Source organism: Lactuca sativa, chromosome 4, assembly GCF_002870075.4.
Source record: "Lactuca sativa cultivar Salinas chromosome 4, Lsat_Salinas_v11, whole genome shotgun sequence".
NCBI classification, from domain to species: Eukaryota; Viridiplantae; Streptophyta; class Magnoliopsida; order Asterales; family Asteraceae; genus Lactuca; species Lactuca sativa.
Genome location: NC_056626.2, coordinates 330,795,343 through 330,810,211, shown reverse-complemented (window position 1 = coordinate 330,810,211; position 14,869 = coordinate 330,795,343). Strand labels below are relative to the sequence as shown.

Sequence of the window (14,869 nt, the reverse complement as noted above, 5' to 3'; positions counted from 1 at the left end):
TCACAAGTTTATTGTTCTAGTTTTGAAAACTGTTTCTACGTGTTGATTTGTTAATCGGTTGGTAAAACTGTTTTCTGTGTTAAAAGCATACTGAAAATATAATTATCTTAAACAAAATAATATATTTTGAGCACAAGTTTCCTTGTACTTTTGCTTGTATCCCCCCCGAAAACATGAAAAACTCGGAAAAACGTAGGGGTATGAACTCACCTCGGGTGATTTGAATGAAGGATCGACACGAAATGTCGGATGTTCAAGTGAAGCCTTGAACACGCTTTGATCCTAATTAACATGTAATGACACATAACGGAGTCAAATGAAGGTATTTCATCACTAGATGTGATGAAGAACCACTCTAAGAGCTTGGGACTACTCGCACTACGTGTTAGAACCTCATAGGATTGCACGAGGGGAATGTATGGCCACCTTTAAGGTGTGTGCGGCCATGGGTGTGCGGCCGTACTCCCATGATGGACGGTATTCTTGGGGTGTTTCAAGGTCCATACATGCAATCCGTGAAGTGTCCTAGGCCCATACTTGGTTGTAGTACAAGTTTAGGGTCTTAGAAATGGGTTTGTGGTCCTATGGTGTGTGTCTATGGCCGTACAAATGTGTGTGCTTCCGTACACATGAGTGTGCTGCCGCACATAGGAGTGTGTGGCTGCACACAGGAGTGTGATGCCGCACACATGAGTATGTGGTCGCACTCCTTCAATGAGATAAAGAACATGACGGGACTTTCATGATTCAAGGCCTAGATCAAGAGGTTCTTCAAGTATAACAAGCTAAAGGATGGATTACTCTCGTTTTTGAAGCCTTGGGAGGGTTTGCGGTTGAAGAGTCTTGAGAGAAAAGGTGTTGTGTGCTTCCAGGATGTTTAAGGAATGAAAGGAAAGGGGTCTACCCTTTATATAGGGTGGGTCTGCTGCCTAGAAAGGAGTGTGCTGCCAGGAGGTGTGTGTGCAGCCCCACATCCATGTGTACGACCGTACACTCCCTCTAAGGGTGTGTATGGCCCTGTTTTGTTAGTATACGGCTTGCTGACTCATTCCTAAACTCAACCTTGGTCATACTCATGCTTAGAATCACTTAAACGAACCCTCAAACAGTGCCAGAAGTCAACAAAACATGTTTAACTTTGATTGAAATGGCTAAGTGTGCGAGACAGAAGTTTTGGGTTGTCACATCATCCCCCCGTTAGAGGGAATTTCGTCCCGAAATTCAAGAATAAGAATTTAACTCATGGTCTTGAAGAAAGATGTAAGTACTTTAAGGTTCATGGGACTCTCGCGCTCCTAAGTGAATCCAAGTTCCTGTTTGACATTCTAGTGGACCTTCACTATCGGGATGTGACGTTATTTCGTTTGCTCGAATTCTCGATCCGTGAGCTCGGATGATTCTCCCAAAAAGTGTAGACACTCGTCTAACTCGAGGCTGTCGAGGGGAAATCGTAAGTGTCTCATCTTCCGGACACTCATTTTGATTTGGAACGAGGAAGAAGAGATGAGCGTTGCTAAGCGCTCGAGGTAACTGGAGTTTGTGCGCTATGGACCAATCCTAGCAAAGATCCTGGGGACTTGACTCTTGTCTATTTGCGTGTCGCCCAACTCAGCCCAGCACAGATGGGGTCTGTACTTATGGCTGCAGAGGGCTTCGAACGACGCAACCTTACTAATGGAAGGTCGCCGTTGTTGCAAGGAGGTTCAATTAAGGATAAATATGGGTCCCATGACACATCTTCAATTGTCCGGATGGTTCTCTTACTTTGTCCTTCTCTTTGCGAATGATACTCTTCGTATGAATACTTTCGGATTTTGAAGAGAGATGAATTCTTTGAAGTTCGCATCTGGTTTTCGTCACAAGCGACGAGAGTTTCGTGATCGAACGGTTTAAGACAAACGGGTTTGGTATAACATAGACTCAGTCGAGCTAGACAGGATGGTGTCATAGCATCGTGTGTCAGGTTAGTCTGGGAGGATCGTTTTGCTAGCATATTGGCATCCCTAAATGAACGTCTCTGGTATTTTCTGCGTTTGATTTGGACTTGGTGGGTACTACTAATGTAAGGGTCCAGCTGTTTTGAAACTATAGGCTCTCGATGGGATGGTTCCTACTAGATTTTCCTATGATTGTTTGGTGTATACGAGTCATGTAGAGCTATAACTGACTCTAACATATACACTATAATTTACCCCTTAGGGCATCAACTTTTAAGAGTACGTCGCGATTAAATTTGGACATGAAAGAAACCACGATTATGAACAATTATAGGGGTTTTAAAAAACGTACCAAAACATAGCAGGGTTCTTTGATGCTTCCTCATTCTCTAAGGTCAGACTCCTCATGTTTCCCCATTGTTCTTCTCTGTTGAGCAGTCTCTTTTGAAATGTACTAAACTTCCATAGAGGTAACAGGTTGGACTTGTCCCAACATTGGTAGTCGGAGTGATGAACTTGACTAGGGTCCTACAACCGCGGGAGGTGTATCCATTCCTATTGCATCTGGTGCAATGCAGCACTCGACAGACCCCATGATGATGGTAGTTGTATTTGCTGCAGTGCGGGATATTTCCACAGTAGGGTATGGTTGGTGTGGGAACAACAGGGGCGACTGGGGTACCGACTGTCCCAAATCGTTGCCTCTTAGTAGGCTTTTAGGTTGAAAAACTTCCTTTGAACTTTCGTTTTGGAAGGTTAGGTGTGTCCTTTCTAGTAAACACTTGTTGTTAAGATTGGTTAACACCAAGATTCGGATTATCGCTAACACTTCCACCCTTATTTGTGTTGTTAGCGTTAAGAACAGCTAGGGCGGCTACTACAGCTGCTGTGACAGTAGCTTGGAACGTAGCTGAGTCCATCTGGATGATTGGTGTCTTACTGGTGGGTTGGTTACGTTTCTTCGGAGGCATGATCTGCTACATTGTCAAGAAAAGAAGATTGTGAGCAACAATGGTTGCCTCTGGATGTACCCTAAATGTTTATCTATGCATTGGGATTTCCCGTTTTGCTTATTTGACTCTCATTGATTTGACCCACATCCCCATGATGTGGTCTTAGCAAGAATAGAAAATTTTGAAAGCACTAAAGTTATCATACAACAAAATTACAAACTCCTTGTTGTTTAGCTCATTGCGCTGGCTGGATAACTCTCACATTTTCGTCGGCTCTTGATGATATGTAGATTTGGCTATAAGGGTAGTTCCGAGGATCAAGTCGATATGGGATTCAACTTGACACTCGGAAGAAATCCCTGGAATGTCTTTGGGGGAAAACATCGGGAAAGTTGCAGACTTCGAAGATGCTCTCGAGGTCTTTAACTTCTTGCGTCTCATTGTCAACATGAGCCAAGGAATGCATAGCATTCCTTCCGCAGATTCTCCTAGGCTTGACGCAGGAAATGATACGCAGGTTTGAAAAATCTTATCACTGAGACTAGTGAGGATTTCGTTGAAGGGAAGATTGAGACAAATCGCTTTCTCGAAGCAAAGGATATCAGCACGATTTGAGGCTTAACCATTTCGTGTCGAGTAGGATATCGAAGCTGATACGAAATTGATGGGGAAAATGAATAATCATCTAAGTACATCTCATGATTCACGTTTTGAGGACAAAACAGTGATGGGACCTTGATAAAGTTGCTTACTTTTCATGGTATCGATCTAAGGTACACTTTTGACAATGAAAATATTTAACTGAAATATGATAGTTGCCACCATTGTCGATATCAAGATTACCTAGAGTTTGAAAAATTCGACCTAGGAGTAGGTCTACCACATACCAACAGCGAAACAATTTGACAACATAAAGAACTAACAAATTGGTACTTGCAAGGAAAGAATGTCTACAGAGAAAGGAGCTACTTGGAACATAAATAGGAAAGTTATTCTTTAGACCAAAAGGAAAGACAAGTTGAATATTTCCTACTGGCGACGGGCACTTCTCGGGCGGAACCTTAGGTTAGTCAACTAGCGCTCCATTTCAAGCAGGCGACTCTCGTATACTGATTGGCGTGCTCAGAGCTCTACGACTTTAGCTCGAGTTGCAACTAGCTCTTGCTGCTGGGCTTCGTTGTCTCTCAAAATCCTCCCATAAGCAACCTCAAGACTGCGAATACGGTTTGTGTTGGCATCCGATTCTGTCTCGAGTTCCACAGTTCGTTGTATGGCCGCCACGTTCAGTTCGACATTGCGGGCCACTCGGCGGACTATGATTGGAATGGCTCTATTTGCGGAGCCTCCTCCATCTACATTGTAGAAGTGGCGATCCCCATTATACGGTCGGGGTTGGCCTTGTTCGTTACTCCACCCATCCTGGCTTCCAACCCACATAGGCGTTGGGCCTTCGAGTACGAGCTGAGGGTTGGGATTTGGTATCGGGGCTACTAGAGATAGGTTCTCGAATTCAGGTTCTGGGTCGGCCTCTTCGGGGAATTGTTCTGCGAAGTCATCGTCCAAAGGAATTTCGTGATTTTCTTCTGGCTCTGCCTCGAGCCATCCAACATTTCCTTGGTTGGGAAAATACGGGTCGCCAGGGGGATGGAATCCGTCGATGCTATCTACGCGAGATAAGGGGTAAAGGGATAGTTATTAGGCATAGAATCTAATAATACTTCCAATGTATTATAGTTTCATGATTGATTCTCGAGGGATGGACTCCTGGGTAACTTTCCGGTTCGGTCGTTATAGTATCCTAAAATACTCCTATAGTATTTTAACCCTTATGTTTGGTTCTAGAACTCTTCTGGTACCTAGGTAAGTTTTAGACTTGCTGCGACACCATAGTCACTCCCAAGCATATGTTGGTTATGTCTCGAATGAATATAGTTGATCATGCTATATTGACCCTAGACATGATTACATAACTGCCTAGGTTTAACCGCGATGTCCAACATCCAAATACTTTTGTTTTTTTCTACTTACGACACGGATTCTGATACTCGGGTATGCTTATATACTTTTATAAAAATACTTGCATTTTTGAAAGTATACTTTTAGTTTAGAGCACTTAGGCCCCTTAATATTTATAGTTGTATACCATGTAACGTTCGGTATACTTAGTTCATTATAAACAATGGCTCTGATACAAATCTATCACACCCCCAAACCGGAACCGCGGAAACGTTCGGGGGGTGGCTGACGTCATGCGTAGTATCACAAGAATTATATCATAGCAAGCATAGTAAACACAACCAGACATTGAATACATATGTGAAAAAGGTTTACATTGTTTAATACATAATTTTTTTCTTATAAAAGGTAAAATAGAAGGTGCGACTCTTACGCTTCGACTTCTCCGAACTCCTGGAAATACATGTCTACTAATTCCCTGAGAATACAAGCAGTTTTGAAAATATATCAACATAAAGTTGGTGAGTTCATAAGCATTTAGTTTTGGTGGAAAAGTGTTCTTTGAATCCTTTTGAAAAGTGTTCCTCAAGAAAATCCTATATTTTCTTATGAAAAGCGTGTTTGAAAACCCATTCATTCCATGACTTCCAGGTTTGTACAGAACGTGTACAATCCAATGTGTCGTGGAATGAATATGAATATCCGTTGGTTGAAAAACAATCCGTTTTGAATAGCCGGTTTATCCCGGGAAAATCCTATATTTTCCCTAAAGGTTGATGGTTGATTATCCGTTCTAAACTGAGGTGTGCAAGTATCTACCATACTCGAAAAACAGTTTTCTTATAAAAACCCTGGTTACACCCAAAGAGGCATATTAGCCTTATTATATAAATAAAACTAAATAAAAGAAAACCGTGATGAACTAAGTCTTGAAGGTATTATTAGTAATACCCTCTAGTAATCTATCGGTTATTACCTTGAGGTTAGTTCATTTGATTCATTATTACAAATGTAAATTCCTGTTATCTAGGTTGTGAGTTTCATAACCATAACTGACTGGATATAACCCGCAACAGCCTGTATCCTTAATGACTTTGTCACCCGTAGACCTGTCGGTCCGGCTATAGCTAGCAGCGAGGTGTGGGGTTGTCAGTCCCGTATAGATCTATACACAACAGTTACGCTCTCCCTACAAGAGACTCTGGTCACGAGTGCTAGTCCTCCACTCCGTTTCTTGTGGTGAGTGTTACCAAGGACGTGTCTCAAACATAGCCTAACAAATTTACAAGTAATAATACCGAAAATCCTATTTATGATTTGCATGAATCCTTTATAAAATAATACATTTTACTATATGATTCACAAGTTCATTGTTCTAGTTTGAAAACTGTTTCTATGTGTTGATTTCTTAATCGGTTGGTAAAACTGTTTTCCGTGTTAAAAGCATACTGAAAATATAATTATCTTAAACGAAATAATATATTTTGAGCACAAGTTTCCTTGTACTTTTGCTTGTATCCCCGCTGAAAACATGAAAAACTCGGAAAAACGTAGGGGTATGAACTCACCTCGGGTGATTTGAATGAAGGATCGACACGAAATGCTGGATGTTCAAGTGAAGCCTTGAACACACTTTGATCCTAATTAACATGTAATGACACATAACGGAGTCAAATGAAGGTATTTCATCACTAGATGTGACGAAGAACCACTCTAAGAACTTGGGACTACTCGCACTAAGTGTTAGAACCTCATGGGATTGCATGAGGGGAATGTATGGCCACCTTTAAGGTGTGTGCGGCCATACTCCCATGATGGACGGTATTCTTGGGGTGTTTCAAGGTCCATACATGCAATCCATGAAGTGTCCTAGTCCCATACTTGGTTGTAGTACAAGTTTAGGGTCTTAGAAATGGGTTTGTGGTCCTATGGTGTGTGTGTATGGTCACACAAATGTGTGTGCTGCCGCACATAGGAGTGTGTGGCCACACACACGGGTGTGCTGCCGCACAGACGAGTGTGTGGTCGCACTCCTTCAACGAGATGAAGAACATGACGGGACTTTCATGATTCAAGGCCTAGATCAAGAGGTTCTTCAAGTATAACAAGCTAAGGGATGGATTACTCACGTTTTTGAAGCCTTGGGAGGGTTTGCGGTTAAAGAGTCTTGAGAGAAAAGGTGTTGTGTGCTGCCAGGATGTTTAAGGAATGAAAGGAAAGGGGTTTACCCTTTATATAGGGTGGGTGTGCTGCCTAGAAAGGAGTGTGCTGCCTGGAGGTGTGTGTGCGGTCGTACACCCATGTGTACGGCCGTACACTCCCTTTAAGGGTGTGTATGGCCCTGTTTTGACAGTATACGACTTGCTGACTTATTCCTAAACTCAACCTTGGTCATACTCAAACTTAGAATCACTTAAACGAACCCTCAAACAGTGCCAGAAGTCAACGAAACATGTTTAACTTTGATTGAAATGGCTAAGTGTGCGAGACAGAAGTTTCGGGTTGTCACACAGAGGGCGACACGTGTCACCATCTCCCTTCACCCTTCCTCCCTACGAAAACCAACAGGATGATGATATGTGTCGAGTACGTGACGTGCCCTCTGATTTTTCTTATATAATGGTTCGTTTTCTTGCATATTTGGTTGCCAATTCCTTTCCAAACTCTCCCAAGGTCCCTAGGCCCGATTCTAGTACGTCTTAGGTGTTAGTAGCGAAGCACTGGAGCAATAGAGAGCCCCGAGAAATATAGCTTTCGGTTTTGAAGTTCTGCCCGTGCAATGTCCGGTTTTCCACTAAACAACGTGAAAGTTGAGTTATGCTTACTGTGCTTTAAGTATAACTTATATTTATATTTATAATCGTTATTATAAACATATAAATAAGATCTCTCGGTAATACCAATCGTTATATTGACTGATATACTTAAGGGAATGATATCAAGTCTAGATCAGTGAGGTGTTTAAAGTGAATTTTCCAAACTGTATATCTTTATATGCCAAACAGATCTTACCTCTGATACGATCTTACCTGGTTGTTTCTTATTAGCTATACGTCAATGTTCTTTTGAGATTATTGATAAATCTGATAAAACATTATAACGATTTAAACCTATAAATACGAACAAATACTAAGGCTTAGTAATATTCGTGTTTAGGTAATTTTAAAAAGGAATTTGAAATGTCAATCAAAGATCTAACTTTCCCGCAAGTCTTCCACCTATATCAAGTGAGTGCATAGTTACAATAGTATGGTATAAACAAGATATGAAATTGTGTTGATTACAAGCTTTGTAATCTTGTCTAGTTATACACTAGGACTTAAAGAGTTCTTAGTTCAAACAAGTTTGGATATTAGGTAGCATCATATTAAGGGTGTGTGCGATAGGAACGAATAGTAGAACTCTGTTTTGTGAAATTATCAGGTGTCGATGTGTAGTTTATGTATCGGAGTATGAAATAGTATTCCTTTGGGTAGCCAGATACGGTGGGCCTAATCAGACAATTGAAAACTATGTTTGATCATCTAATAGAGTAGGATGGCAACACTTGAAATTTGAGATAGTCTTATTAATTACGTTGCTAGCGTGGATTTATAACCCAAAGACACATATGAAATGGAGATGTTATAATCAACAAATACTGTTACAACTTAAGTGCCTTTAGGACTTATACCAGCCAATGAAGTCCCTAGCTGTAGTCAAACGATTACTCTAAAGGATTCATCAGCCAAGTCGGTTCTTCCTGATAATCGTGGACTAGGATTTGTGAGAATCGGTTGGGATGAGTTTGTATAGGTGTAATGTTTTATAAATATCTAAGTTATGGTATATATATATATATATATATATATATATATATATATATATATATATATATATATATATATATATATATATATAAATATATATATAGTCTAGTAATAGTTGGTTTTGTAGGTTTGATAATTATAGATTATTATCATAATAATATTGTGGGATTGAAAACTCTATGTGCCTTAGCAGGTTTTACAACCTGACTCACTTAAATTATATGCATCACAGATTAGGATGCTGAGTGATTAAGAGACAATCTGCAATACTGTTAAGGACCATTAGGAATTTATGTTGTAACAATATTATGTATTGATTATGACATCCTTAGAGTTTTTGTATTTTCAAAGAACATCTTTACTCAAAGATATTTAATGAAACGAGACAGTTTCCGTAAAAAATGTTTTATTGTACTGAGATTTCATGCAAAGAAAGATATGGTGATTTTAAAGCATAAAGAAAAGTATTTATTATTATTATTATTATTATTATTATTATTATTATTATTATTATTATTATTATTATTATTATTATTATTATTATTGGTTCTAAAAAATAAGAGATGTCACATGAAGCTCATACAACCGCTCCAAGATTGGTCTTTCTTCGAACACGTGGAAGTTTGAGTAGTTAGACTCAATGTACTTATTAGTATCTTTCTCGCATGTGTTACTTAAGCTACAAGGCTTTCCAGAAACCTTTAGGATTAATGATTGATACATACAAATCATAGACGCGGTCAGATAGGAAATTCTTTATATGACCAATGCATAAGCTCTCCACCTTTCTATAGAGGAATTACAATTTCTCCGATTCGTAAATTACTTTATGGTTTGGTTCCTTTCCCACTTCGGTGAGACATGAACAACAGGAATATAGGAGATTTAGGGTCCATAAAAAGTTTGACCATAACAAATGAAAACTTGACCTTATCGACCCAACAATTATAGTTCTGATCATTGAACCATATCCAACTAGACAAACTCCTTATTCATGAGTTGGAAGTTGGTTGAAGACTTAACAAATTCATATTAATCATTCACGATCAAAACTGATTATAAGACAGGTAAAAGGAGTTTGTCGCTTTATCAAACAAATTAAAAGAAGAATGGAACCGGAAACCAAAAAGAACTAGAACTCAAAATTGGCAATATAGTGGAACTGTGATGTAACGACCCAATTTTCACGACTAAAAATTTCTTTTAAAACATTACTAAAACCACATTTATAAAACCGTATCATAAGTTATAACATAATTTCATAGTATTAATTTCAAACATAAACTTATTATCAGAGTAAAACCTCCCAGGCTAACTGACTATGGTGTGTGCACTACAACCTCTCCGAGCTCCTCTTAGAAAACTGAGTACCTGAAACCAAAAACTGAAAACCGTAAGCACGAAGCTTAGTGAGCTCCCCCTAACTACCACATACCATACAATCATATAACATACAATACAATCATATAACACACCATACTTGTCAGACATTTCTGGGGTGCCCGACCTACCCGGTACGACCATTCTGGGGTGCCGACCTACCCGTGCGACCATTCTGGGGTGCCGTCCTACCCATGCGGCCATTCTGGGGTGCTGACCACCATTCGGTCCTAACAACCGAACCTCGGGGACTGTTTCACCCCTACCACTAATACTATCTCATATCATAACGTAACATACTATCAGACATATTTGGGGTGTCTGACTACCCTTCGGTCCTAACAACCGAACTCGGGGACTGTTCCCCTACTACTACCCCTAACACATATCTTAGATCATGCTAGCATATAATCATGACATCACATACTGTCAGACGTATCTGGGGTGTCTGACTACCCTTCGGTCCTAACAACCGAACTCTACTACTATCACATATAACATATCATGGCAGCATATAATATATCAGGTAGTAGCAAACCTAGATGATATCACAAAGACAATCATCTAACATACAACTCCTACTGGTGGGCCGACATTGTGGCCGTTGACCCACCACTACTGGAAGGTAACTCACCTGCACTGCTGGAGTTCTTGCTGATACCCTTCTAACTGCTATCTGATAACTCCCGAACTGCTACTCCAATGACTCCCCAATCTGCTAATACCAAATATAACACTTAGTCCCAAACTGCCATTCAACAGTCAAACTAAGTCAACTCTAGCCAAGTCAAAGTCCTAGTCAAAGTCAACCCTCCAGACTGACTCTACTCGCCGAGTCAGCCCGTTGACTCGTCGAGTCCTTATATTCTGAAACTCTCATAATGCGACTCAACTCGCCGAGTCACCCCAAGACTCGTCGAGTTCAACGATCTCTGAGTCCCATCCTGCTCAACTCACCGAGTCACCTCCTGACTCACTGATTCGAGGCTTAACCAGAAAAGGTTTGAGGTTCTGCGACCAGACTCGCCGAGTTCAAGAATAGACTCGCCGAGTCCAAGGCAATCTTCAACAGACTCGCCGAGTTGTTCTTCCAACTCGCCGAGTCCATGCACATGTTCATACAACTCGCCGAGTACACCCATGTGACTCGCCGAGTCTCTTCAGTTCTTAATCCATACAGTGGCTTTTTGAGCCATGTAGGGGCTCAAATCCATAGATCCATTCCTCTAGAGCCTAACCCCCACGTAAAGTGGCAAAATTTACGTGTAACCAAGGAGTTATAGGCTTAGAACACTCTAGGGCTAGGGTTTGTAACAAAGGGGCTTCACCAACAACTTATTGGCCTAAACTTTATGACTTCCCGGGTTATTACCAACCTAGATCTGAGGTAGCAACCTCAGATCTACTCCAAACTTGAAATAGATCTCATCCATACTCAAAATGCCCAAAACTCAAACATAAGATATGTCTAGATGCACATAAGCCCAAACAAAAGACTATTACCTCAAATGAAAGCTCCAAGTGAAGTAAATCCCAGATCTACACCACTCCTTTGCAGCAAAGCCCTTGATCTTCAAGCCCCTCTCCAAGATTCTCTCCTCCAAGGCTCTATTCTCTCAAATAATGAAGGCTCACTCAATTCTAGGGTTTCTGGAACTCAAAAGGGGAGTAAAGAGGCTGAGGGTGGGTTATAATGTGCTTTATATAGGGCACAACCTATGGGATTAGGGTTTTTCTCGCCCAGAACAGACTCGCCGAGTCCACTCGCTGACTCGCCAAGTCGGTCACTTACTCAATGACCTGGATCCCGCTCCGACTCGTCGAGTTCCTCCCTGGACTCGACGAGTTGACTCTTGATTTAGAGCTTAACCTTTCTTTTCTTGGTCTTCCTGATTCTGGGTGTTACATGTGAACTATACCAATATAAGGAAACAAATGTCGAATATGGGACCAGGTATAGAACTACTTAAGAGCATTTGGAAGCGGATTTGGGGTTGGAATCGGATTTGGATTTGGAACCAAAATTAGCTTTGGAACCAGAATTGGGGCATACCACGTCTCTTGAGAAAGAATGATCTATCAAAATAAAAAATGGTTTTTTATATAAAAAAACCAACTTTGATACGTCTTGTTTACGGGAGTATAAGTCATTCAATACGTATCCAAATAAGTTATTCCCATAGTTTAAAATTAAGGGAAAATATCAAACTGCATTCTAAAAAAATCAAACCAGGCCAATCAAACTTATAAGGAATCAGTTATGATAATTTAAAGTAGAACAAAAGAATCTCAATACCTCATAATGCAGTGGGTAATGTCGAGGGGTTTTTTTTATTTGATTCTCGTTGATATTGTGCGTAGCCGAGAGAGTTTGAGAGGCAAGATCAGTCCATGTACAAAGAGTCGAAGAGGCAAGATCATGGCTTGTTTTTCGATTTGAGACCTTTAAACTTTCAGGTCTGGTTCCTTATACTCGATGGACCTAGACCCATTATACCCGACACCCGATTTAGGCTAATCATAATATCCGATATCCGGACTTGTTAAACATATACCGGTTACAAACGGCTCCAGACCAACTTTCCGAGTTCCAGTCTCATCCCTCTTTACAACCGTGAAACCAAAACCATATGGGACTTCTTAATACATTAAAGTGAAGTTAACTTTCCACTTCTCCATCTTACTTTACAAATATTCAAATCCTAGCTTAAAAGCAACTTGAAAACAATACCAACCCTAATTTATTAATGATAAACAAGAATCTTCCACGAACATCACGTGGATTTAACATAAACCCACATATACATGGAAGACTTAATAATTTAAAGCAGCCAAAAGATAGAAAACTACGCCGGATTGCTCATGGGCAAATCAATATCCAATTAGCAACTTGATTATCCACAAATTCAATTGAATATGCTTGCACCATAGTAACATTGACTTGACTATAACACAACAACTATGACATCAACATCAACAACTACGATCCTGAAAATCTCATTTGTAATGACTGCATCAAGGATAGATACCTTCCTGTTAAATATTGTGCTAAAATTATAAATCACTCAATCATCTAAGTTCTGAAATTCCACATGATGCAATTATTTTTACAGAAGTAAAATAATTATTGCCAGTAATATGTAGTATACAGCATGCTCACCACCTAGTAACTCAAGTTGCTATTTTCAGAAAGTGTGCGACATAAATGGAAACTATCAATCCAACAAATATTTCGATTATTAATCACCTTACGCCAAATCTCATCCCATGAAAGACACACTCTCGAATCACAATGCCTGAATTTTTATTTTTACCCCTCAAAAGTACAAATCATAAAGCTGAAAGAACAACTCACATACACTGTCTCCAACTCACTAAAAAACTCTTCTAACTACAACAAAGCTAAGGTACCTCTCAGTAGTACCTATCACCATCATTACTTTAATCGGTGTAGTTAGTGCTTGTGGCCCCAGGCTCCGCTGCTTTCGCCGCCGGTGACGCCTCCACCGCCGGTGAAGGAGGAACAGGGGTGACTAGCAACTCCGATGGAAGATCACCAGACAAACCCTGCAAGTAAAAAGTGTAGAATAGCTTGAAAGGGAACACTAGCTGCTGAAGTTTGACTTGTCCGTAAGCTCCGGCGAAGATCCCGGTGCCTCCGGTAACAGTAAGGTAAGTGTCCTCCGTCGTTAGGTACGCACCCTGGACCGCGATCTGTCCGTAATCTCCCAAGTGAAAGCTGTAAATAGCCTCGTACCTGTCACCTTTCTTCTCCGGCATGTTCTTGATCAGAATACATATTCCGGCGGTGATCCCCAATCTGGTCTGAAGATCCGCACTGTAAACCTGCATCAGAAACCAAATCGCCGTCAGTTTTTGAACATCGATCAGATCCTTTTTTTTCCTTTTTCGTAGTTAACTTGTAAACACAAGAAAGTTCAGAGATCTAAAGAACATAAATTACCTTATTGGTAAAGGGAACAAGATCACCGAGGGAATTCACAGGCTTTTGACCCAATCGGAGATACGCAGGACTCCCACGATCTCTCTCGTTGATCTCATACACAGACAGTTCTTGCACTTTCGCTGCAAATCACACAAAAGAATCAAACCCATAAACACTTTCCAAATCTTTTCATGAAAAGGTCAAAACTTTAATTTACTTACTGGGTCTTGAAGAATCCGATGGGTTGCTTTGACTTTTCACACCAAACCATCTCCGGCTGCCGGAGGCATTCGCTGTGGGTGTGTGTGTGGCAATCAGTTTATGAGAGAAAACCGAGTTTGTGGAGTTCTTGAACGACAGGAGGTTAGGAGCAGCGGCGGTGGTTACGCCGGTGGTGCGTAGTAACTTGAGAGACGAAGGGATTGATTGCAAAGAAGCTGAAGTAGCAGCCATTAGAGTGGAAAGATCGTGTTTCTGATGAAGGTAGTGGATGGGATTTGGAGGTTTAATGGCGAGTGAAAGTGTTATGGATGTTAGAATCATGTGTATATGTGTGTGATTATATATAGTATTGAGAGTGTTTGTGGGGTGAAGGTGGAAGAGTAGGTGGACGGTGGGAGCATGGGATTGGTCAGAAAAACATGGAGTTTTCAAAAGCTGAATTCTCTCTTTCTTGGTCTTTTTAATGTTCTTTCATTCTTGAATCCAACGTAACAACACGGAAATGTGACCCACGTGATTTTTGACCAGCCTACTCGTTCTATGAGTTTACATTTGACCATATAGTCGGGTTTTTTTTTTTCACTTGGACGGTTTGGTGGTTTGGATTTGTTTTTGTTTTTGTATCTAATGGATGTAAAAAGATTAATTTGTATTTATTAATTTTAT

At 40.5% G+C, this 14,869-nt stretch overlaps 1 protein-coding gene across 1 annotated transcript; it reads right to left on the bottom strand.

The window, feature by feature from the left end:
* Positions 1-13,243: 13,243 nt before the first annotated feature.
* LOC111901841 (allene oxide cyclase, chloroplastic) lies at positions 13,244-14,649 on the bottom strand. The gene is made up of 3 exons (XM_023897700.3): positions 14,203-14,649; positions 14,000-14,121; positions 13,244-13,881 (listed from the first exon to the last, which is right to left on the bottom strand). Exons 1-3 carry the CDS (start codon positions 14,522-14,524, stop codon positions 13,477-13,479), a joined length of 849 nt encoding a protein of 282 aa, XP_023753468.1. The 5' UTR covers positions 14,525-14,649; the 3' UTR covers positions 13,244-13,476.
* Positions 14,650-14,869: the final 220 nt, after the last annotated feature.